Source organism: Oxyura jamaicensis, chromosome 1, assembly GCF_011077185.1.
Source record: "Oxyura jamaicensis isolate SHBP4307 breed ruddy duck chromosome 1, BPBGC_Ojam_1.0, whole genome shotgun sequence".
Classification (NCBI taxonomy): domain Eukaryota; kingdom Metazoa; phylum Chordata; class Aves; order Anseriformes; family Anatidae; genus Oxyura; species Oxyura jamaicensis.
Window position 1 is genome coordinate 196,739,913 of NC_048893.1, and position 23,223 is coordinate 196,763,135.

Consider the following 23,223-nt stretch of genomic DNA (forward strand, 5'->3'; position numbering starts at 1 on the left):
TTGTTAGAAGCAGCTTTAGCTATTTAACTATTAGCTATTTAACTCCAGATGCTAAGAGTCTTTAAGAAGGAAAAAAATGACACCGGTAATAAAGTTCAGATACTTTGAAAAAGGTTTTTTTTTTTTTTTTTCTTACAGGAACAAAAAAGGTTCGGGTCACATATTGCCAGGTATGTAAGGAACATACTATAGGTAAGTCTGATTGGGCTTATAACAGCTTTTTGGGGACCTATATTTAGTTTTGAAAGGGAAAAATGCAGCTATTAAAGAGTCTGATATGTAACGGTGGTATAAGAATACTCCATAAAAAAGCAATAGAAGTAGATTACACAAAAGCATGCACATAGAATATACATGATAATGCATACACGATGTGCATCTAAAATGTCATGTAGCCATAATTAACCTCCTCTTTTCTCAGGTGACAAGTGACAGGATGCAATGAAACAGGCTCAAGTTGTGCCAGGGGATGTTCAGCTTGGATATCAGGAAGAATTTCTTCATGAGAGGGTGCTCAAGCATTGGGGGAATCGGTGGAGTCCTGGTCCCTGGAGGTATTTAGGAGACGCGTGGACGTGGCAGTGAGGGACGTGGCTTAGCGATGGGACTTAGGTCAGGCAGATGGTTGGACTTGGTGATCTTGAAGGTCTTTTCCAACATCAATGACTCTACGCTATACATTCCACAGCAAACGCACTGCACTAACTCACGACAAGAAGGCCTTGAGGTGCTGCACGCCCTGCCCTGGACTCGCCTGGCTCTCACATGAGGACCCTCAGCTCCCCGCACACCCAACCATGAAGCAGCATGAATAAAACCAGCACTAATCACTGCCCAGGACCTCCATCCCTGCACAATTCAGACAGACCATGCTGTGTGTCACAGCAGGACAGCTATCACTTGTACAGACTGCGTGGCTTCTCTTGCTCTGGTCAGTCGCTCCCCATGACAGCACGGCAAGGTCTGCACGTACGCAGACTTGCCTGAATACTTTCTAATCAAATACAGCAGGAAGCATCGCTCACAGGCATATATAAACCCTACACGGGCATTTAATCTGACATGACATCTTTGTGAACAATTTAAGCTAACACAGCAGCACTTATGCCACAGTAAAATCTTAGAGATATGATAAATAATTTACAAAAGCAGGGCAGTAACTACTAGTGTTTGTTTTCTCAGTGGTCTTTATTAAACCAAATCACTAGGATTAAAGCTACTACAACAAAAACTGGAGACAGACATGAGTGGGTTGACAACTTTTTTGTTTGTTTAAACCAGCCTTGCTGAGGAGACACAAGTTAAATATGACCAGAAATAAATTTGTCATAATACAGTTTCGATTCTCAAAATATCTGGAACCAATTAACTTTGGGAAAGTTTCAAAAGGGCCACCCAGTAATAAACACAAAATAATTTGTGTCTGCTGTCTTGTTTGTGATAATTTTTTTTATTGCTACCTCAGTTTCAGATGTCAGAGTAATGACTTCCACATTCTGATTAAAACGTGAATTGAAGCCATATGGAAAAGATGCTCAAACCCATCAAAATCAAAAGAACTCCTTTACTTCTAACTTCTTATACAGTCAAGTTTATAAAGCCTAACGTTTTCACTATTCTGGGCTTAAATTAGCATTTTTAAATTTTTAATATTGCTATCAAAACAATCAGGTGAGCAATAGAAGGACATATCAGTAACTTCAGTGAAACTTTAACGTAATTAATGTGATGGTAATTAAAAGTCTACAGCAAAAGTACTATTTAACCCTTTGATGTAACAGTCCTAATTGCCCAAGAGCTTTCATTAACTGCTACAAATACTTAGGGCACACTCGTTATGATTAATTAATGCTGTACACTTTTGGATATTTACAAAGACACCGTATACAGTATGTTCATCTTTCTACTTAAAAGTACGCTGAGAAATACGCTGTGACTCAAAAGCACTTGAAAAAGCATCTGTCTCCTCCCTCCTTCAGCACAAAGCCATCTTCCTTCCCATCCCTCCAGCCTGCAAAAACAAATACATCTCCTGAAGGTTTGTTTTTAACTACATAATGGATTGAACAGAAATAGTCAGAACAGCTAATTGCACTTATGGTTCTTTAAAACCTTCCAGCGCTTCTTTATATTTCTTAAGTTTTAACATTTCTGCCTACATTTTTCACGGTAATTAATGGGCCTTAGTGGCAAGTAATGGGGCTCACTTTAAACTAGTGAGGAGGGAAGGGGAAATGATCTACTTTGTTCTTGGTAGGAGAGAATCAGTGTTCAGAAGGTCTTATTAGCCACGTGGCTAGAAAGTTCTACCATCTGCATGCACCAGAACAAAAACCTCAAATTGTGTCAGAGAGAAATAACCTTGGTTGAAGAGAGCACTTTCCATTACCCATATGCAAATGCCCATGCCGACATCCAAATACCCTACAAAAGGATTTGATGGAGGTAAGCTACGCCTCTCCCAGGCACACGCTGCCTCTACGTAACCCATGCTCATGACAATCGCACTGTGTGGCCAGAGGAACCACCAAGCACACCCCAAACTCCACACTGCTCCCCTGCCTCATCTCTTACTGCTTGGCACAAGATGCCTGGTTGTTCTGCACAGGGGAAAAATGATTAAGCACAGAAAAAAAAACCTGCTTATTTCCATTAAGTATTGCCTGGATGGCTAGGACTGTGAGGAGCAAATACAGAAATAACAGGCTACACCCTGAGATGCAACAGGAAGCAGAGCAGCATGCTTCAGCAGGCTCCTCACAGACTGTTTGAAATCTAATGGGTTAATTAGCTAATGAGCAGAATCATTTCTCAAGTTATGCATTCTGCAAAATGCTTTAGTGCTGCTGGAGCTGAAGTGGCCCAAGGGCTGAGGTTCCCCTGTCCTGGGGGCGCAGGGATTCCTCAAACTCCTGCTCCAAAAGCAGCAGCAGCGCTACCTGCAGTACACCCAAGTGTACAAAAGTGGCCATGCCCGAGCAGGACCAGTACCCACCTAGCTCAGTATCTGCCTTCTAACAACTAGCAGCAGCAAACACCTGAAAAATACCCTCCCTGCTATAAGCCTCAGCAAGCTACAGGGCAGAGCCGCCGGAACAAGATCTGGGATCTTCACATTTCATGCCCCTAATGGAAATTCTGTGATTTATTTTCTTATCACACCCAATAAAGCCTTTGGTACGCACAACCTCCTGTGTCAACGACTTCCTCAGTTTAGCTCTGCACTGTGTGCACATCAGTTTGAACACCTAGCAATTTTATTTGGCAACCCTCGCTTCCTGTGTCAGGAGTAAATAGGCTAGCACTACCCACCCTCTCCACGCACCCATGACTTCATGTACTCGCCTCCCATCCCTCCTTAGTCCTTTCCCCCAGGCTAAGTTTGCATAGCTTAGCTCCTCCACTTACACGTGTTCTTCAGCACCTTTGCATCTTTATTTTTCCATGGGGCACTTTCCCTACTTCTATTACGCTTTAAAGAGGACCAGAACTGCAGACAGTAGTAAACCTGTCAGCGCACCCATGACTTACATAGTGGCACAGTAACGATTTTGTTTTATCCTCCGTTCATTTCCAAATAATCCTTAATATTAAATTGGGGGAAAAAGGGAGATTAATAGCTATTAAGTGCTGAACTGACATTTTCATCGTAATTTCAACATCACGTCTCTCTGAGTAGCAATTCAGTCCAACACTGTGTACGTAAAAGATTTTTCTGCCCATGCATTGCTGCACACCTTTTGCAAGGCTCCACAGCCAGCTTTCATTTTCACAGTCCTACATGGATTATAAATAGTAAAACACTTGTCTTCTCAGTTTCCTCTTTTCCAGAACATTCATGACAATGACAATCGGTGCTCTTCCCCATTACCGAGTATTTTGCAAGAATTGTGATCTTCCTTTTTGCAGTGCCAGCCTGAAATTCGGTGGCTGAATTCAAAGAACTAGAAATGGAGCTGGTGAGCATGGCAAATAGCAATTTGAAAATAGGAATACAAAGAAAAACAATGCAGATTCTGTGCTTCTCAGTTCAGCATAAAGGCATATGCTTTTGTTCTCATCTTCTCTATATTTCTATTTTTACCTCCAAAATAGGAATATTTTTCTCAGCTCTTGAATCAATCTTGTGGGCTGTTTGTGAACAAGTAAAAGTTTTTTCCTTCCACTCACCTTCAGTTTTCTTCCTCAGCCACCACATAATACCTCAGAAAATTCTAATTTTATCAATATGGTAGGCACTAAATGATTATTAAAACAAAATCATGAGCTCCTTTATAGTTGTTTTTTTTTGTTCTCAAAAGTCAGCATTAGCACTGTTGTCAGACCTATGAAATATTTTTATATGAATTACCTGTTCAAGGTATCTGTAACTCTTGCTCCATTAGTTTCCACTTATTTTCTTTAAAAAGCTAGCAATATAAGCAAACATTTTCCTTGCTCGTCATCGCATTAACCCACTAAACTTTAATATAGGTACACTTTGCAAGCTCATTTCTATTAATAAAATCAATCTGTATTCAGGGAGATTTCCCATTTTAGGAAGATTTTGGAGACAAGAAGAAAGCTATTCTAATTCCTCTACAGATCAGAACTGTCTATTTTTCTAATCAACAGGTAAATATCAGTGAAGTAGCAGTTCAATGAATTCTCTGCATTTCAAAATAAGTCCAAATTGAAAGCAATGTTTTGAATTACACTGAAAAATACACAGTAAGCAACAGAGTATGAAACAATAGTAACCACAGATCAAAATAGAATTATTATGCTTGCAAATAATCATTGCAGTTTGTTGAAGCCAATAAAGTAGAATTGGTAGGTTGAAAAAAGTGAAAACAGCCCCAAAACATGCATGATCCTAGGACTGAATTTAGATATACCTATAGCATGGGACTCACATGTAGGGATAGTTGATGATTTTGTACACAAGATGATCTGTTAACTGAAAAAAAATAAATAAATAAATGAAAAACACCGAAGTGAAAAAGCGTTTGCTTATTAGGGTATTGCAAAATGCTATCTGACTCATTTTCTTCTTTTTCATGCCTAACAGTTTCTTTGACCAGAGGATTTCATTAAATCTCAAGTAACTCATCATCTACTTTTGGAAAAGAATCACAGAATCATAGAATATCCCAAGCTGGAAGGGACCCACAAGGATCATCAAGTCCAACTCCTGGCTCCACACAGGACCACCCAAAAAACAAACCGTATTCCTGACAGCGTTGTCCAAACACTTCTTGAACTGAAGAAGCAGTCATGATGCTCACGGGCTTACTGTTATGCTGGCTTTTCTTAACGCAGTGGTGAAATTCCTGTAGCTGTATTTTCCTAGTATTGCTCCTAACACTTCTGTTTTCAGTTAGCAGCAATTTTGGATAACTTGCACTACAGAGATTGAATGTTTTCCATACCAGACCTGTATTTGAGGCTTCCTCCCAATCCCCCTTCTGTATGAGAGGGGATACTGGATAACATAGACCAGGGTCTTAAGTTCTTGGTCAAACTGCAAATTGCAGTAACTCCACTCAGTGAAGTTCCAAAAATAATCTTACAATCCTATTCTGTGTGTCTCCACATGCACAATACACAGCCTACATTACAAACAGGCCAGAACTCAGAGAAAAGTAACAGATTTTTACCCATTAGTAAAACCCCAAATCTCACAGATCAGTGAGAGGCCTTACCCCAAAGTTTATTAAAATAGAAATATCTTCACCCTAGGGCATATTTAGATTCATAAGTGAAATATAAGCAGGCAGTCATGCAAATTAACAAAAATCTTATATGGATTTTTGGGTGGGGGACGGGACACATGACAGAGAGATGCCTGAGAGCTTTGTTACTTAAGAGCATGGTGAAGGTCTCCAGCAAGGTTATTTACAGCACTGAATTCCCTTTACCTCTTGTTTTGCCTAAGGCCACTGTCTCACTGTGATTTGCAAGCGCTATCAAACAATGCCCATATTCAAGTTCAGTGCATCCCTTTCAATTCAAAATGGTTTACATTGTACGCCACGGTCACAGCCTGGGACTCCAGGGGCTACTTTGTACGGCTTAACGTGCATGAGGACTTCATTCAGTTCCCAGCAGCCTTAATTAGGCTAAGAATAAGAGATGTGGTGAACATTAGGGTTTAAATGTAAAGGAAACGATTTACCCAATAAGTCATTTTCTGGATGGCAGATAATTTCAGCATGTTAATAGAAGCCTGTCACCAAAGATAGCCACATGTTTTTATATGGGAGAATAATCATAATTTGTAAAGCTCCTGCTGGCTAATAAAAACATCCCTAAAGACAGGGGCAGACAGACACAGAGGCAAGCAGCGTGTGCCAGGAAGCAAGGAAAGATATATGGTTGTTTTAAAAAAATAGTTTTTTTCCTGTACAACCAACTAAAATATTTTAAATTTCAAAATATTCTACACACAGAACTGTTTATAAATTGTTTACAAATAGGAGGTGAGCCCACACAGATGTGGAGTGCATATTTCCCAAACAACTGTACAGGTGCTCTTTGGGAATGCTTGCAACCTGACTGATAATTTAAAGACCTTTCAATCAATGCACTGATCCGCAAAACCACACATCAAATTACATACGTGAAATGCTGCAAACAGAATGTTGCCTTGGGAATTGTACGCGTAAATTTGAATGAAAGACCCTAAAGTCACCAGTAACCCAAGGTTACCAGCACTTTATACAAATGAAAGCATGTATTTTCAAAATGAATAGATTTACAATTTTAAAAGTGTTCAAATACACAAATTCATTAGTTTACTCATGGAGGGGGAAAGGGGATCAAACAAATACCATACATTTATGAAATCATGTAAAAGTTACAGAAAGTCAGTCTGAGACAGAATCACTAAAACTGATGCTCACATTATTTCTAACTAGGGTTATAATGGATATCCTTAATAAAATTCATAAAAAATGGCTATGAGCCAATTCAAACAAAACATAAAAACAATTTGACAAAAACAAATTCTATCAATGTAGAATAAGTACTAAAGAGAAGAAAAATATGTTTTTAAATATACAGCATTCTACCCCTCTCCCAATTGCCACTCCAGATCACTCTTCTCCCTAGAAATGTTGGGCGTGGAATCCAGACTAATTTTAACAAAGTCCACAAAAGTCTTCAAGACTAATGACCGGATTTGAGAAGACCGGCAGCTACTGAAGCACTCCATTTCTTCTGAGCAGGAGAAGAGAGGTTACTGAACCGTAAAGAAACTCTCAGGGAACCACAGCACTCAAATTACACGAACGTGAAAGATTAGCTACAAAATGCCCTGTTCAAATTTACAGCTGCCACAGGACATGGCAGTGACCATACAAGACCAACATAAAATGGTGCAACTCCTCTGAAATAACCCTGTTTAAAAGAATATTGCAGTAAGATATGGTTACTGATGCATCCTTGAAATACCATAGAGACTAACAGTCTCTGCTGCTCAGCCCTATCCCATAGCCTGGAAAAAGGGAGAAGATTCAAAAGCGGGTCCTACTCCCACAGTCATCTCTGTTTTCCTGTAAATATTCTACTTAAGTCATCTTGTCTTCCAAAGACAGAATAGTCTTAACAAGAAGACATTAATTGGAAAGTTTCACGTGTGAACAGGGCTCAAGCCAAGGTGAAATACTGCCTTCAGGAAACCAGGCGGCTTTAGATCTAGCCGAAATAAATTTTATTCTGTCTTTGGTTTTCCCCACATTTACTAGACGCAGTTTAGTATTTCAGAACTACTTCCTTCTGCATTACCAAAAATGATCATAACTTTACATTTCTTAAAACAGTTTTTCCTCGTGGGAGAACAGTTCCCAGAAGGGATTTTTTTCCTTTCACTTTTTTAACACCAATATTGTTTTCAAGCTGAACTGCCTCCCATCCAGACTGACATTTACAAGCTGTGCTAGAAGTTGTCCTCCTCCACTTTTCTAACCTTATTAAAGGCATAAGGAGCATATCACTGAGACAAGATTTCAAATGAACCACCTCCCCCTGAATGCCAAACCTATGACTGTTTACACAATTAAAAAACTTAGTCTCGGCACTGTTTAAAAATCTACATATCCTGTAACAGCAGAACGTAAAGAACTTAAACCACCACGTGTTAACATCTGCCAGTTTACACAAGCTTATGGCTATACACAAGCACATCCATTACAGCTGATTATAAGTATAGGTTAAAATATTTACTTATTTACAGAATTAATAAGACTTCAGGAATCACGTTTGTACATAATCATGCCACATACTTTTTAACATAGAAAATACTTCTTCAGAACATAGAAGTGAAAATACAAAAACAATTACCATTTTGGATTGTATGTGCAAAGGTGTATTTTTTGTTTTGTAGTACAGATACCATGAAGACAGAGAAGCTGGCTGTATAGTTTTCCAAAACAACTCAGTGATTATTGCTGTTGTGTACATTTTACAATTTTTAGACTAAACATCTTTTATTTTTCTCCAAAACTTTCTGTGGAACAAGTATTTAAGCACTGCAAGCATGTGATTGACTTTTATTTTGAAAGCTCAAGGATTCAAAAGGAGCAAAACGATTTCTGTGCTGACACTGTTGTTCTGGTTAATTATCATTATCCTATAACTGATGTCAGGAACAATATCACACTGGAACTGGCAGCCATATAATAGGAGTGGATATCAGTAATTAAGAGCACGAAGGATTTAATTTTGAACAAAACTTTTGGAGCACAGAAAGCAGTAATTAAATATAACGTGATTAATCATGAACAACACACGCCCATTCCATCAGATAGTTCCATGCTAAGATTAACAGTGTGTAAAAAAATGTTTTGTTTTGTTTTGTTTTAATTAAATCATAAACTAGCAGGATGATCTTACACTTATGTAAACTGCATTCCTCATAGACATGCTTTCATTCTGCGTATTTTGAACACAGAATTGAAGTTTTCTCCTTTTATAAAATGAAATCCGAATGCCAAGACTCCCAAGCTGCCTTAACACTTGATCAGTTCCAGAAGCAGCGTGACAACAACTATCACCACCCGCACAACAACTGGAGATTTTAAGTGGAACTGCCAAAACCTCAAAAATTAAAGCTTCCAAAATTTTGTACATTAAAACTTCCCAGTTTTGTTAAAAGGCTATAGAGAGGGACATAGAGAAAGAGGTAAAGCAGGGCTTCACAGACGAGGCCTACCGTGCAGTGAGCCGTTCTGCTGCTGGCCCTGAATGCTCGGAGCTGGCTCACCTCCGAGAGGGGGCAAATGTCCTGCCACATTTCCTCTGCACCCCAACAAGGGAAAGCTGACTAAATGGTGAGTGCTTCTCGTAAATATAATATCTAAAAAGGTCATATAAATGGTTCTCCAAAAGTCCAGGGCCTGCAACTCATGAATGTCTTCCCCTCCTGCATTGTGCCTCAGCTCAGCAGCCCGAGTGTGGCTGGGATGAGCCCAGGAGGGGCTGAAGGCTATTTCTTCAAGGTCTGAAGAGGAAACATGATTGCCTGACAACGTAAAGAGCTGGCAGAAGAGGAGAGGACTGCTGAGACTGTTGGGGTGTAGGACAAGTAAGAGACTCCTGCTCCCACAAGCCTTCCCCAGGAATCCTCTGAAACCCTTTCCTTTCACTGGGAAAACCCTCAGTTCTCCTTCAAACACTAGTTGGCCTTCACCTGCTGGGAAGCCTTGAAGTATCTCCTAACCCATTTTTTTTAAATCTACCAAATTCTCACCTACAGTAATTCTAAAAATCAGAAATGCTATTCACACTAGAGATAGGTGTCTAAGAGTTCGTCATAACCTGAAATTAAATGTTCCTTTAATTCCAGTTACTGACTACCAAAAAGTCATCTTTAGTCAAACTTTAGCACAGTATTATAGCTTATGCAAATATTTGTATCAGAAAAATACAAAAGTTTTATCTGAGAGAGAAGTTTCAAAACCAATTTGTAATACTGACATTTTTGGTAATTCCAGAAAGTCAAACAAGTAGCTACTCACTGTAAAAGATCTCCTTAAAGGAGCATAAAAATAAGTATTGCATTGAGCGCTTAACAAGATATACAGGAAAGCTCAAAAATGCAAAGCAGCTTTGCATAGAAAGCAAGAGACAAAGTATTAAATGTTTTCTCTGACTCTTGCCAAACGTCCTGCTCTGAAGTGATGGATGAGGTTTCCTGAGGCTAAGATGCCAGAGCCAATTAGCCATGTCAATCTGCGAGAGCGCCAGCTGCCAGGATCTAACTTTATTACTGTATTACTTAAAAGTGAAGACATCAGCAGTGTTTAAGTTCACATGACTCCTAATTTTAAAACCTGCCTCTTAAAGACTTCACATGGGGGTAGTGACAATGACCTTAAGTTTCAACCTTTTAAAGCCATCCTAGAGAGCCATCAGTTATTCATAATTGGTTACATGAAGTATTCTGTTAATCAAATTGGTACACATTAAGCTCTATTTGAAGGAGAGTAAGACTGCAGCGTATTTCTCTTCTCAAAAAGTTTTATGTAAAGTTTATATTTAAAAGTAGCAATTTATTTCAATATTGCCTGTTTCAGTTGCAAAACTGCCTATCCCACAGAACATGATATGTGTAAAGTATATAACTTACCGCTTTATGGCATCTAATTCTGAATTCCAAAATAAAATTTTTGGAAAGTGTTTTGAGCATTTATCTACTAGAATAAAACATGCCTAAGTCTCTGATTATTTGAAAACATCTGCACTTAATTTCGAAGCAAGGAGCTTGGAAATGTTGATCATACAATATACTTCCCTGCACAGTCACCAAAATAAACTCAAGGATTCCATGAAAGGGTAAAAATTTTCTTCTGCTTAGGTGCCTGTGGAATAGATCTGAACATTACTGTCAGGCATTAAAGAGTAACCATTTCTTTTGACTAACTTCATATTCCTCCAAACTACTCACAAAATTATGTTCCTTTTTATGTATGCTATTAACATTTTAATAATAATAAAAAAAAAAAAAACATTTCATCCTTTTCCTGCTACTACATTTAATACTTTCTTTACTTTTCCACTCCAGTCTACAATTGGCACGTGGTACTAACAGCATCACTTCTTGATCTGTACCCTGGGGGTGGTGAGAGAATGATACAAGAGCAGAAACACAATTAAGACAGAGCATGTGATACGAAGGCCACAGAATAAATGTCAGGTGAGCTCCATCTGATTATGTCTTCTATGAAATGAAAAAAAAGATGCAAGCTCTTCTTCTACCCCCTTTTTCCATTAAACTCCAGGCATTAAAGAAACAGAAGTTAAGAAAGAAGCTTTACTACTAAATGCAGATGATGGAACAGCAGAAAAATACCATTTCTCAACAAAAGGCAGGTCTTATCAAAGAATACATGACCTGATACAAGTGGAAGCAAACAAATCCTCCCAATAGCCAAAATGCTACTGTTATAAGCGGAGATTCAGGGCTCTCAAGTGAGCTTTAAAATTAAGATGTGTTAGAGGACACGTATTAGAACTGTAGCCTCAGAAAAAACACTGAGTTGATAGCAATGTCTAACTTCACACCAGAGTAGACTGGTTTCTTGTTAGTACTAAAACGAGTTTTGGCACGCCTGTTAGAAGTTAAGCCTTTATCAACTACAGCCAGCAGCACATCATTATCTGAGGCAGTTTGTCCATGCAACAGCAGAACTTATGCCATGAGTCCTTGAGACTTCTTTTCAGACAACACTAAATACTGACCTTTCTGCTCTTCCCCTACCCAGGCAGCAGTGACAGACACGTACCTTAGCTGAGGGCACTACCACAACATCAGGAGTTAGTCCTCCACCAGGCAGGACTGACACTGGGATCCAGAGCTCTACCTCAGCATGCCTTCCAATAAGGAAAAGCAGAGAGCTTCCCTGCAGGCTTTCAAACTGCATTTTTTTCTCTAAGTTAACCAGGAAAGCAGAATATCAAAGTACTCATGCTTTTCTACCAATACGTTATAAAATGGAGAAAATAAGAATTTTACTACTCTAACAAAAAAGTTAGCATAGTACTTTTTTCTTTCTTTTTTGCCCATAAGGAGGAATTAAGCAATGGTTCTTAAACTGCTACAGTATCAACTCAAAAGCTAATAATGGAAGGAATGAAAGGGCTACCTAGCCTGGGCAACATTAGAGAATAAATATAGGTGGTCCCTGCCAGCTGCTGTAACCAAAGCCACTGTCGCCTCAGAAGAGGACCGCAGTTAACCGTGACAAACCAAGAGATGGTGGCAGGAAGACAGATATACTCCAAGGAGACAAGTGCTTCAAGCATTTACTTGATGCATTTTCAGTTATGGAGGTTACTTCTCAGATGTTAGAAAAGTTTAAAAAAATTTGGGTATTCATACCTAGGTTGATGAACTAAATATAGAGGTGAGCTTCCCCATCCCAGCAGTCCTTGTATAACGTTAAAAAAGAAATACCATGAAAGTAAACAACGAAATTTTAATTACCTAAACGGAGAAGGGAGGAGTGAGAAAATCCATTTTCCTAGAATCCAGAGCTTCTAAAAACTCTAAAATATTTATTGGGTAAATGTAAATCCATCTGGCCTTCTTCAGTCTGCATTGTCTCCTTCTTTTGATTAAAGCTGTGTTGTTTCCAGTGGAAAAGGAGTTGGTGCCTTGTTTATAAAATGTCAATTTAGTAAGTTTAAACAGAAAACATTTTTTGTGTTACAGTAAATAAACTGTGTAACCAAACATAATGGCCTGCCAAAACAAATGGGATATTTCAAATATCTATTACTTCATAGAATTATCGCTGAAAAAATGACAAGACCTTATTTTTAAAGATATTTCTAATTGGGTATATAATGTTTTATAGTATATAACAGCATTAGGTAATAATTTCTCAAAAGACCTGCAAATTACACAACATACCTCTGATTTTGTAGTCATATAGCATATTACTCAAGGAAGAAAACTTCAATCTGTATTTTCACAGTATCATACATTTAATTGTAACAGGCACAAGGTACTGAAGCATTCACAGCTCCAACTCATTTGCAAGTTTGTACAGAAAGCACTTGATAAGCTGGTTAGTAAAATCACTCAGGAATGTTCAGTGGCAGAGTACTTTTTGTATACAATTATCTTCATTTACAATATTACCATTTTGCCTTTAGGTAAACAGGATCAGCAACAGCACAGCCTAAAAATAGATTTCTGTTGTTGCTTCTCTTGCCGTAGCAAGTCTCTGCCCCTTCTTTTGTCCCTCCACATACCTTCCCCACAAGGCACAAAGCAGTAACAACAAATTTAGTGTACATGGAAAGCGATATTGGAGGGCCCTTGGCCTCAAACATTCAAACCGCATTTTATATTCCACTATATTTCTGTCAAGCTTTGTTTGCTGCCAAAGTGTACCATATATCTTAAACTGGACTACTGGCTTTGATTTTTTAAATACTGCAAAGCATGAAGATTTAGCAGTATTTTGAACCACTACAACTTCCATCCTGTAACAATGCATACAAATACCTGGAGTTAAGCTGTAACTAAAGAGCACTGGATACTCATTTCTCCATTAGATCCAGAGGGATTTCTTCGTGGATCTGTGCTTCAGCATTCTTGCTTGCTTCTATACCAAGTAGTTCAAGCCATAGGAGCACAATACTTGTTCTTTACATTGCTTGGTTGGAGTAAACAAAGGTACAGCCAAAATGAAGCCAGATTCAGACTAGTTACATAACTGAAAAACAATTCAACTCTGATACTGCTTGGACCTCTTCAAAAGAGGAAGAAACCATTCTCAGTTATACTACCTGTCCTCTGTCATACACTGAAACAGAGTAATACTCACTCAAATACTTTTAATCAACTTGTTCTAGTCGGTATTTAATGTCAACAGTATTTTTTTTAGCTTTAACTATTTCCTAACTGGACTTGAAATACTTCTGAAAAAAGTATTTCTGTAACAGCAGACACAGGGAAAGGAAGGAGTTGGTATGCCCAAAAGGAGGAGTACCACAGTAAGCAGGCTCTCAGCTTCATCAACAGGCTGTTGAAGTAAACACAGCAGCCCTCCGATTTTCCAAAAAGTGTCTTAAGTTCAAGCGTACAAAATTTTGAAGCACTTCCCCTTACTGTAGTCTTCTTAAACTCCTGGCTTTTCTCTCAGTATTTCTCTTAATTCATATTATCTGCAACAGGTGATCACTGTTTTACTTTGCATCCAGGAAGATGCACTCTGTCTCCAAAATCTTGTTTGAAAGGAAAACATTCCCTTTTCTTACTACTGATGGCAAGAATGGCTGTGCATTTCTTATCCTAAAAGAGTGTATCTCCCTTGGTATATGAGCTCCTATGTTAAATACTTAATCAGTGATAGATGCACTGATGACCTAACATCAGCACAGCAGTAAGTGCGTCATGGACTAGCTATTTTTCTGTGTAGAATTCATCCAGATGCTATTGCTGACAACAATTCCTCCAACTCCCATATTCAGGGCACCAACAGTACCCTCTTTGTCTCTCTGGGCTCTTGCTAAATTTCTCTTCATATTCATTGCAGCAAAATTCGTGCCTTCCTTTCCCTCCAAACCTGTCATTTTCTTTACCATCTGCTTTCTGCTTTAACTAGCACAGTCTCTATGTTCTCCCATCTATCTTCTACTTCACATACCTACAACACTCCCAAAGTTCAACTCTCATTACGTCAGCTCAGCTCCAATCCTTCATGTCTCTTGCTACAAAGAGTTCTAATTTTTCATTTCTGCATTGTACTTCTCTGCCTCCTTTCCTTGCTCTTTCTCAACTTACTTTTCAAATTTGTATTTTTTCCACTCCCTAATGCCCTCTCTATGGTTGGGAATGGTTCCTACATCAATTCCTTCTATCATAGTCAAAAGCCAGTCCTCAATATTACCACTCTGCCCTTTGCATCCAGCTGTCTGATCTCACACCTGAACTTTACATTGTTGAACCTGTGACCCTGAAGAACAACTTGTTAATGTTAACATTTCCAGTTGTGTATGTATAACACCATATATGACAATCAGAAAGGGTAAGTGCCAGGTGCTGCACCTGGGTCACCACAACCCTGTGCAGCGGTATGGGCTTGGGGAAGAGAGGCTGAAAGCTGCCTGGCAGAAAAGCACCTGGGAGTGCTGGTCGACAGCCGGCTGAACAGGAGCAAGTGCTGTGTGCAGGTGGGCAAGAAGGCCGACAGCATCCTGGCCTGCATCAGAAATTGTGCAGCCAGAAGGACCCTGGAGGTGATTGTCCCCTTGTACACGGCATTGGTGAGGCCACACCTCAAGACCTGTGTTCAGTTTTGGGCCCCTCACCACAAGAAGGATGTGGAATTGATCAGTGAAACTGATGAAGGGACTGGAAGTAGGAGTTATGAGGAGCGGCTGAGGGAACTAGGGCTCTTTAGTCTGGAGAAAAGGATGCTGAGAGGAGACCTCATCGCTCTCTACAACTACCTGAAAGGAGGCTGCAGTGAGGAGGGTGTCAGTCTCCTTCCTCAGCTGCCAAGTGATAGGACGTGACTAAAAGGTCTCAAGCTACACCAGAGAAGGCTTAGATTAGACTTCAGGAAGCATTTTTTTCATGGAAAGGGTGGTCATGCAATGGAACAGGCTGCCCAGGGAAGGCTGCCCAACGCTGAAAATATGTGAGAGACGTGTGGGTGTAGAGCTTCGGGACACGGCTTAGTGGTGCACTTGGTAGTGATACACTGATGGTTGGACTTGATGATCTTATTGTTTTTTCCAACCTAAGTTATTCTGTGATTGTACTCAAATACATTAGAAATTATAGTATAAAATGAAGGAAGTCTGATATAATGAGGCAGTTTTAATTTCAAACAAAATGTAGATAAACCTCCATTTTTTCTGAGAAGAGCAAACACTTTGTATAGTTCAGCATACACTAGGATAAGTGTCTTGGGGTAGCATTTAAATGAGAATGTATCAATTATCAGAATTTTTTATTTCTCAAAAACTTTTATAACAATAAAGGGTTTTAGTCCAGATTAGTCTTTCTATCTTGCAGTTGTGTTGGTTTTTTTTTGTTTTTTTTTGTTTTTTCAGTCAGACCCTCTTTTAGTCAGTTTAGTTTCAACACCAAAAAAACTAATTCAAAGACATGGTTTCTTCAACATCAAAGCAACAACTCAAATGTCAAGCTGTTCACAATGAAGTATGCCATAACTGTTTTGAAACTTAAAAGCTATAGGTATTATTCATGGGTACTCATTTATTAATATCTTCTTTTCCAGATAAATATAACTGAAGAGATTACATTTCAGTTTCCACCTTTTGTTGGAATCTTGGGGTTCCTTTTGATCTCGAATTATCCATGAAGGATTATCTCATACATTCACTACCAATGCATCCTTTACAATCCTAGAAACGTCTTGACTTTAACATGTGCAATCCAAAATAGAACTTGAAAGGCTCTGTACTTCTGCGTGGTCCCCAGCACTGGCTACTGCAGCTCTCCACTGGGGTATTAGAAAAACATCAGTTCTCAGACTGTAACTAGTTAAAAACTTCCAAACCCATATTTTCAACCATGTTAGGGCTCAGGCATATTATTTTACACCTTAAAAATAAATAATAAATGACTTCCAGAAAGCTCAGAAGTCGATTTTAGACTGCATATCAAATATGCCTATATTTATTTCTCCTACTTAAGAAAAAAAAAAAAACCACTTTCAACCTTTCAATTTAGCAGGAAGCACTTTCATTCCGTTTTCCCACAGAGCACATACAGCATAAACAACTTATTTTTCATCTGTCATTTCATCATGTAAGCAGTCAGAAAATACAACTGGGGAGTTCCGGGTTATCTAAGTCTACAATCCCTGCATTACTTAAAATTAGTCAGGACACTTATTCATATGTTTCTAGTAATTAAAAATCAGTAAAAAGATGTTGCCTTTTCAAAACAAAGGTCCTTAGCCCTTCTGTCTTTCACACTCTCCTGTGTTTCGCTCCTCAACAACAGCCATACATGAAGACTTTCACACCTACCATGCCCATTTCACCGTGTAAATTCATCTCTGAGCACGAACTGTAAAGCATTGCCAACATGGCCAATATAAACAGTATATTCCTATTTTAAAGGTTCCTATTTTAAAGGCCCTGACATGGCTATAAAAATTCACTGCGGCAATAGTCAAGATAATTGCTTATAATAACCAATAGCCCTAATTATAATTACCCTCCCTAACTAGACAAAGTCACTCATGAAGAACCACAAGAAAAGATGGAGTTATTGCTCAGACTATAAAATATACTTTAGCAAAACATGGAACAAAACAATGTAATACATTTAGTTCAAAGAATATGCAAATAGGTTCTGAAACCATTTTTATAAAATGCAAGAAATGCAGAGTAATTTCCCATTTCATATCCATTCTCCATTTTCATGACCTAACAACTAGCTTAAACCACATTGCATTCCAGGTCTGAAATCTAGATACCAGCATTAACAACTGAAGTTTGCCAGCTCTCAGAACATGCTGCAATCTAAAGATAAAGTATTTACTTTAAGGACACAGTACAGTTATGAGTAAAATTTAAGGCACAGAAAGTTCTCAATCAGAGACAAGCAACGCAAGTAGGAAAATATTTGCAGTGACTACACAGCTTGCTAACGAGGTAAATATGTCATAATCAAGGGCAGTTTATGAACCAAACCATTGGCTGTCCCAAGTTCAAAGACTAGTTACTAAAATAAACCATTATGTTGAAGAGAACGTTCATGGCATTAAATGGCTTCCATAAAATCTGATTATAGTGGTTGACTTTTCCCTTATAACACATCAACAACATCAAGTGAGCTGTATGGCATCACAACTTAAGACATGATAGCTTTCTCAGGATACTCAGAGGTGTTTAAACACACCTATCTCCCCCTTCTCTTGAAAAGCCTGTTCCAAATTAATGAGATGTCCAACTAATTATCACTACTTTTATAACCTATGCTTCCTGAATGAAAGACTTCTACGCAGTTGCTCTTTTTAAGTCAAGGAAGACTTCAAACCTTAGTGATTCTAAGGATAACTAGGTTATCCTAGGATAACCTAAGTTATCCCTGTAGGAGTCCAATGCTGTTGCTAAAGTGTTATTGCGGGTCTGAACATACAACTGATTAAATTTCAAGGAGAAGATTCGTCTTCTCAAATTAAAAGAAAACTTTACAAAGAAAAGGAAACCTTAATGGACAGGGTATGAGCCATCCAAGTCAAGCAGATAAAAGTTAAAACAGTAAAACAGTAGTTGAAATTAATATAATTAATGGTGAAAATTAATCTCTTCTGAATTCTGTAAACTCTACTCATGAGTGAGTCCGTAATGACAGGCACTGTATGAACACAGAATGAAGTAAGAAACAATTCCTGCCTAAAAAAAAAAAATTAAACACTAGATTTTGAAATAGAAGTCTAATGGGTTTTGCTATATTTTGAAATTGCTATGGACAGGATATTTCCTTGCTAGCACATGTGAAATATCATCTCTTTCCAAAAGCATTCCAATAATTGTCACAATTACAACAGTTATCAACAATGGCTTTAACAGAATGGAAGAGAAAGTATTGGTGTTATCACTTCAATCTGTACTGCAATAAATTGTCTTTGTCTCAACGCTTTTACTTACTAATCTTTAAAGAGGCTTAAATTCATACAATTCTCTCAAGGCCCTAGTAAATCATTACAGAGTTCTAAAACACCTCTTAGGTTGTCTGGTTGGGTTTTGTGTTTTGTTTTGTTTCCTTCTTGTTTCTATGACTCTTTATACAACTCACTATAAAAAAGCTTTAGATAATTCTTCTGGCAAATACAATCATTCCTAAAGAAATATAATCATGTTACAGAAGTACATATTTAGAAAAAGTTAATCTACAAAGCATTTACATAAACTTATTTCTGTTATTTGACTAAGATTACAAAGAACATGACAAAATTAAATTGATACAACCATCCGGTAAAAATATTTGCTAGCATAATATTTTATATCAGTTTGAAAAACGATTAATAATAAAACTGACATATATATTGTTGGATTACTTGTCTGAAAAATAATTATTATTAAAAGTACCACATGTCATTCAACTAAGGAAGGAACATAAAATTTTCCATCTCCTTCGGGTTATGATACAAGAAATTTGAACACAGTACAACAAATTACAGTTCAGCATGTGCTTTACAGCTACTCCTGAAACACCTAAGATCACAATTTGCTATTAAGAGAACTTCAATTACCTAATAGCACATAATTCTTCAACTGAAAAACTGAAAAGTCTTCAAAGGATTAAAAAGGCAATGAATCTCAGCATTAATCCAATTTAAACAAGATGCATTTCCAACAATGTCACACATTTTTACTCTTGAAATAAAGGACTACTTACTTGATTGGCCATGTAAATTGTGAGGAGACCTCTCCTAGAAACAGAAGTTATAAAATTAGTGAATAAATTAATAACTTTTTGCAAATTGAAAAAAACAGTTTAAGCATCAGCATACTGCATTAAATAACAGAATTTAGGATGGATCATTACTACCCTAACAGAAAAATACACATGAAACCCAAAACAGTACCTTCATAGCATACTATCAAAGCAGTGAGGAATTATATGTACTGAGTTAGATATATAGTGATTCCTACTGCACGAGTCATAAAGCCATCATGAAGGGGCAAGGCACCTTGAATAACACAAAACGAAAGCCTCAAATATAATACCATCACATTTAACTGTTAAACTTAATATGGAAATGAGTTTATAAGCTGAACTCATTTGTCTTCACACCATTCAGGATTCTTTTTCAACGCTGTAACAACATGAACAACAGAAGGTCCAACCCACCCAAAGTTGTACGCTTGTCATGAGATTTTAAGTTTTTAAGCATTCATAGAGTGCTTATGAGGACTGTTTGTTAACAGAACAACTTGAAATCAGTGCAGTTGTACAAGGACAGAAAAATCACACGCAGTAGGAAATAAATTCCAATTGCATGGTTCCAAGGCAGCAAGCAGAAAAGAAAAAAAAAAAAAAAAGCTTGTTCAGTATTTTCTAACCCTCATGTCCAGGTGTTGATAACTTCGCCAAGCAAAGCATCTAGATCTAGCTTTCTCACAACCAGCATGCGAGGCATTGGGATATATTCCATTCAAAAGCTCTAGTACTTCCACAACATTTTGAATTTGAAGAAGTAATGTTACATCATCCTGAGTCCCAAAGGCTGCTCTTTATTCACGTGCAAGATTCAAATTTTTTTGAAGTTCAAAACTTTGGCTAACAAAAGCAGATTGTTTTAAAAAAATCCTCTTTGAGTACCTTCCCCACCTACTACTACTCTGCATGTGCAAGTACAAAAAAATAAATAAAAAAAAGATCATAGCATGGAAACCTCAGGGATAAATAAAAAAGCCCAAATCTAAAGATTTGGTGAGGATGGAGCACACAAGAAAACGAACAGACAACATATAAGGAATTGTGTCCTGAAGCATTAAAGCAAATAGACTTTTGCTTAAGAGACATGGAAAATATAAACCCTTATGGTTGGGATCAGTCAGATAAGTTCATTAAGATAAACTTATAGTGATAATGAGTATAGATAAACTTACACTTCATAGTGAGGAGTATAAACTTATAACTATATAGGAGTTATAACTCCTATACAGGAGTTATAAGTAAACTTATAACTCCTCACAATAAAGTACCACAATCCTGCATGCTGTTTCTAACCAGGAAGGAATGAAAATTCACCTTGTATATTAGATGAATTGAACTCTCAGAAAAGGTCCACAAACAACCAATGACTCTTTAAATTTTTTAAGCTCTCACAGCTTTCAGAATATAATGTGTGTTTTGACAATAGTATTACAGTGTGTATTGCAGAGCTTGACTGTTGCAAGCACACACAATTTACTTCATGGATTCTCTCCAGCAGTATCTGTATCTGTAGGGATGACATGCAGGCAAGGTGCTTTGGCCTCCCACTGACTTTTTTTTTCAAGTACTAAAAATCCAGGAGGTTGATCTTGTCAAATTCATAGCTTTTATTGTGGTCCCTCTTGGCCGAGTGTTAAATGCAACCTGCCAATCACAAAGACAAAGAAAGGAAAAGGGGCTAGAGAAGAGGAAGGAAAGAAATAAGAAGCTACAGTGCAGCTGCAGTGAGACCGATACAAGAAGTAGGTGGTCAGAGGGAAGAAAAACATGCAGACAATGAAAGCACACAAGGAAATAACTTCTGGAGTTGAAAGTACAGAAAGCTGCTAGATGACATCATCTGAAAGTGCCTGAAGCAAGCCTGTCTGCATTTGCTGCTGAACAAGGCCTCAGCTAACTCCAAGCAGAAACAAGTCTTTTTCCCAAAAAGACATTCTGTGAGTGCTTTAACAATAAATATCTCCATGTTTTTTACAGAAAACAACTCTTTCCAGCCCTGTGCAAATGTGATCCAGCAAACCTAACCCAACTGTGAACTCAACTGGTAAAAAGTGGGTGGAAGCGCAGAAAATGTGGCACTATTTTGTAACAATGACAGCTGATGGAAAACAGGACAGAAAGATGGAGCTGGTCCAAACAAAAGGGTCGCTGATACAACCCAAGGACTGTATTAAAGCTGCAGCTGGTAAATAAGAGACGCATATAATTGGGAAATAGTATTACAAGAGCAGGAAATAATTAAATAACAGAAATAATTAGTCTGCCATGTGTAATCACCTGCTTTGGAGGCTTAAAGACACTACAAAACAGCTAACATTTCACCCCCCCAGTCCATGAACCAGTGTTGAATGTTAACCTCTGGAGGACCTAGCTCAGCAGGTAGTTACACCAGCGATGGTCAGGAAGGGTCACTAAGAGAAAGCCCAAGTGGACACGCACACCTTTTTATTTTCCTTTACTCCTCCGTGCTTTCTTCATCTCTGCCATTTTCCATTTAGAGGTTAATCTCACTAAAATCTTCACTTGAGCTTCCCACTGTTTCAATTCCATCTTTCAGCTGATATTATCTCCCATACCCTACACAGTTCCAAATCACAGAATATCCCAAGCTGGAAGGGACCCACAAGGATCATCGAGTCCAACTCCTGGCTCCACAAAGGACAACCCAAAGATCAGACCCTATGTCTGAGAGCGTTGTCCAAACGCTTCTTGAACTCCAGCAGGGTCAGTGCAGTGACCACTGCCCTGGGGAGCCTGTCCCATTGCCTGACCACCCTCTGAGAGAAGAATCTTTTCCTAACACCCAGCCTGACCCTTTTCATTTTGTTTCACCTAAATTTTTCCCCATTCCCACACTGACATGAGTTTTCTTGTACGTTTGCTAGAAAAATAAACCAGCAATGTCTCCAACTGCAATTATTCAACACAATTTATGTCATCTGGGGCTGAATAATTCCAATCTCATTGTTTCCATTCTTAATGTTTAAATAGCAGGCCACATTCTTCCAGAAGATAATTCTTCTGTTCATTTGTAGCTTCCTCAAAGAAAGGTTTCACTTGATACAACTTGCTTTTTGGACAACTCAGGAGCATTCAGACCAACTTCTAACACCAACAGCTCTTCAACCATGGCCTATAAAGCTCAAAGAACAACATTTTTGTGACTGTACTGCCCAGAGGAAAGAGTCAAAAATAACTGTTAAAAAAAATAATGAAAAGCTATAGGTCAAAAATAGCAAGGAAGCCTAGCAGAACACTAGGTTGTCTTAACAGAAGTGTAGGTAGGAGGTCAAGGGAAGTGATTAATCCCTTTTACTTGGCAATCATTAGACATCACACAGACCACTAGGCCTGCTTTGGTCCCCCAACCAAGACAGAGGTCACTGCCTGGTGCAAGTCAAGGGGAGAGCACCAGCACAGCTGGAGCTGCAGCACTCACCCTGGGAGAAGCCTATGGGGAACATGGGCTTGTTCATCCCAGAGATGAGAAGGTTACAGGGGTTCCTAACAGCAACCCTCCAGCACCACATGAAGGTTACCAGGGCAAGAACCAGCCTCTGTGAAGCACTCTGCAGAAAAACTGGGGATTCTGACTTGCGGTGAGGAAACAGTATATTCTGCCTCAAGACTGTCAAGCACTGGAACAGGTACCCAGAGGGGCTGACGGATCTCTGTCCTCAGAGGACTGCAAGACCTGACTATAGAAATCCCAAAGCAACTTGGTCCCAAGTCAGTGCTCATCCTGCTCCAAGCAGGAAGCTGGGCTAGGTGGCCTCCCACGGCCCTCTCCAGCTCAGTAA

At 38.5% G+C, this 23,223-nt stretch overlaps 1 protein-coding gene across 2 annotated transcripts in view; it reads right to left on the minus strand.

Moving 5' to 3' along the window:
- Nucleotides 1-23,223, minus strand: part of TMEM135 (transmembrane protein 135) — a 177,261-nt gene that overhangs the window by 115,760 nt on the left and 38,278 nt on the right. For both annotated transcript variants that reach the window (XM_035329257.1, XM_035329249.1), the window contains exon 5: nt 19,379-19,412. In XM_035329257.1, the coding sequence (XP_035185148.1) occupies nt 19,379-19,412 (34 nt within the window). The remainder of the gene's footprint in view (nt 1-19,378; nt 19,413-23,223) is intronic.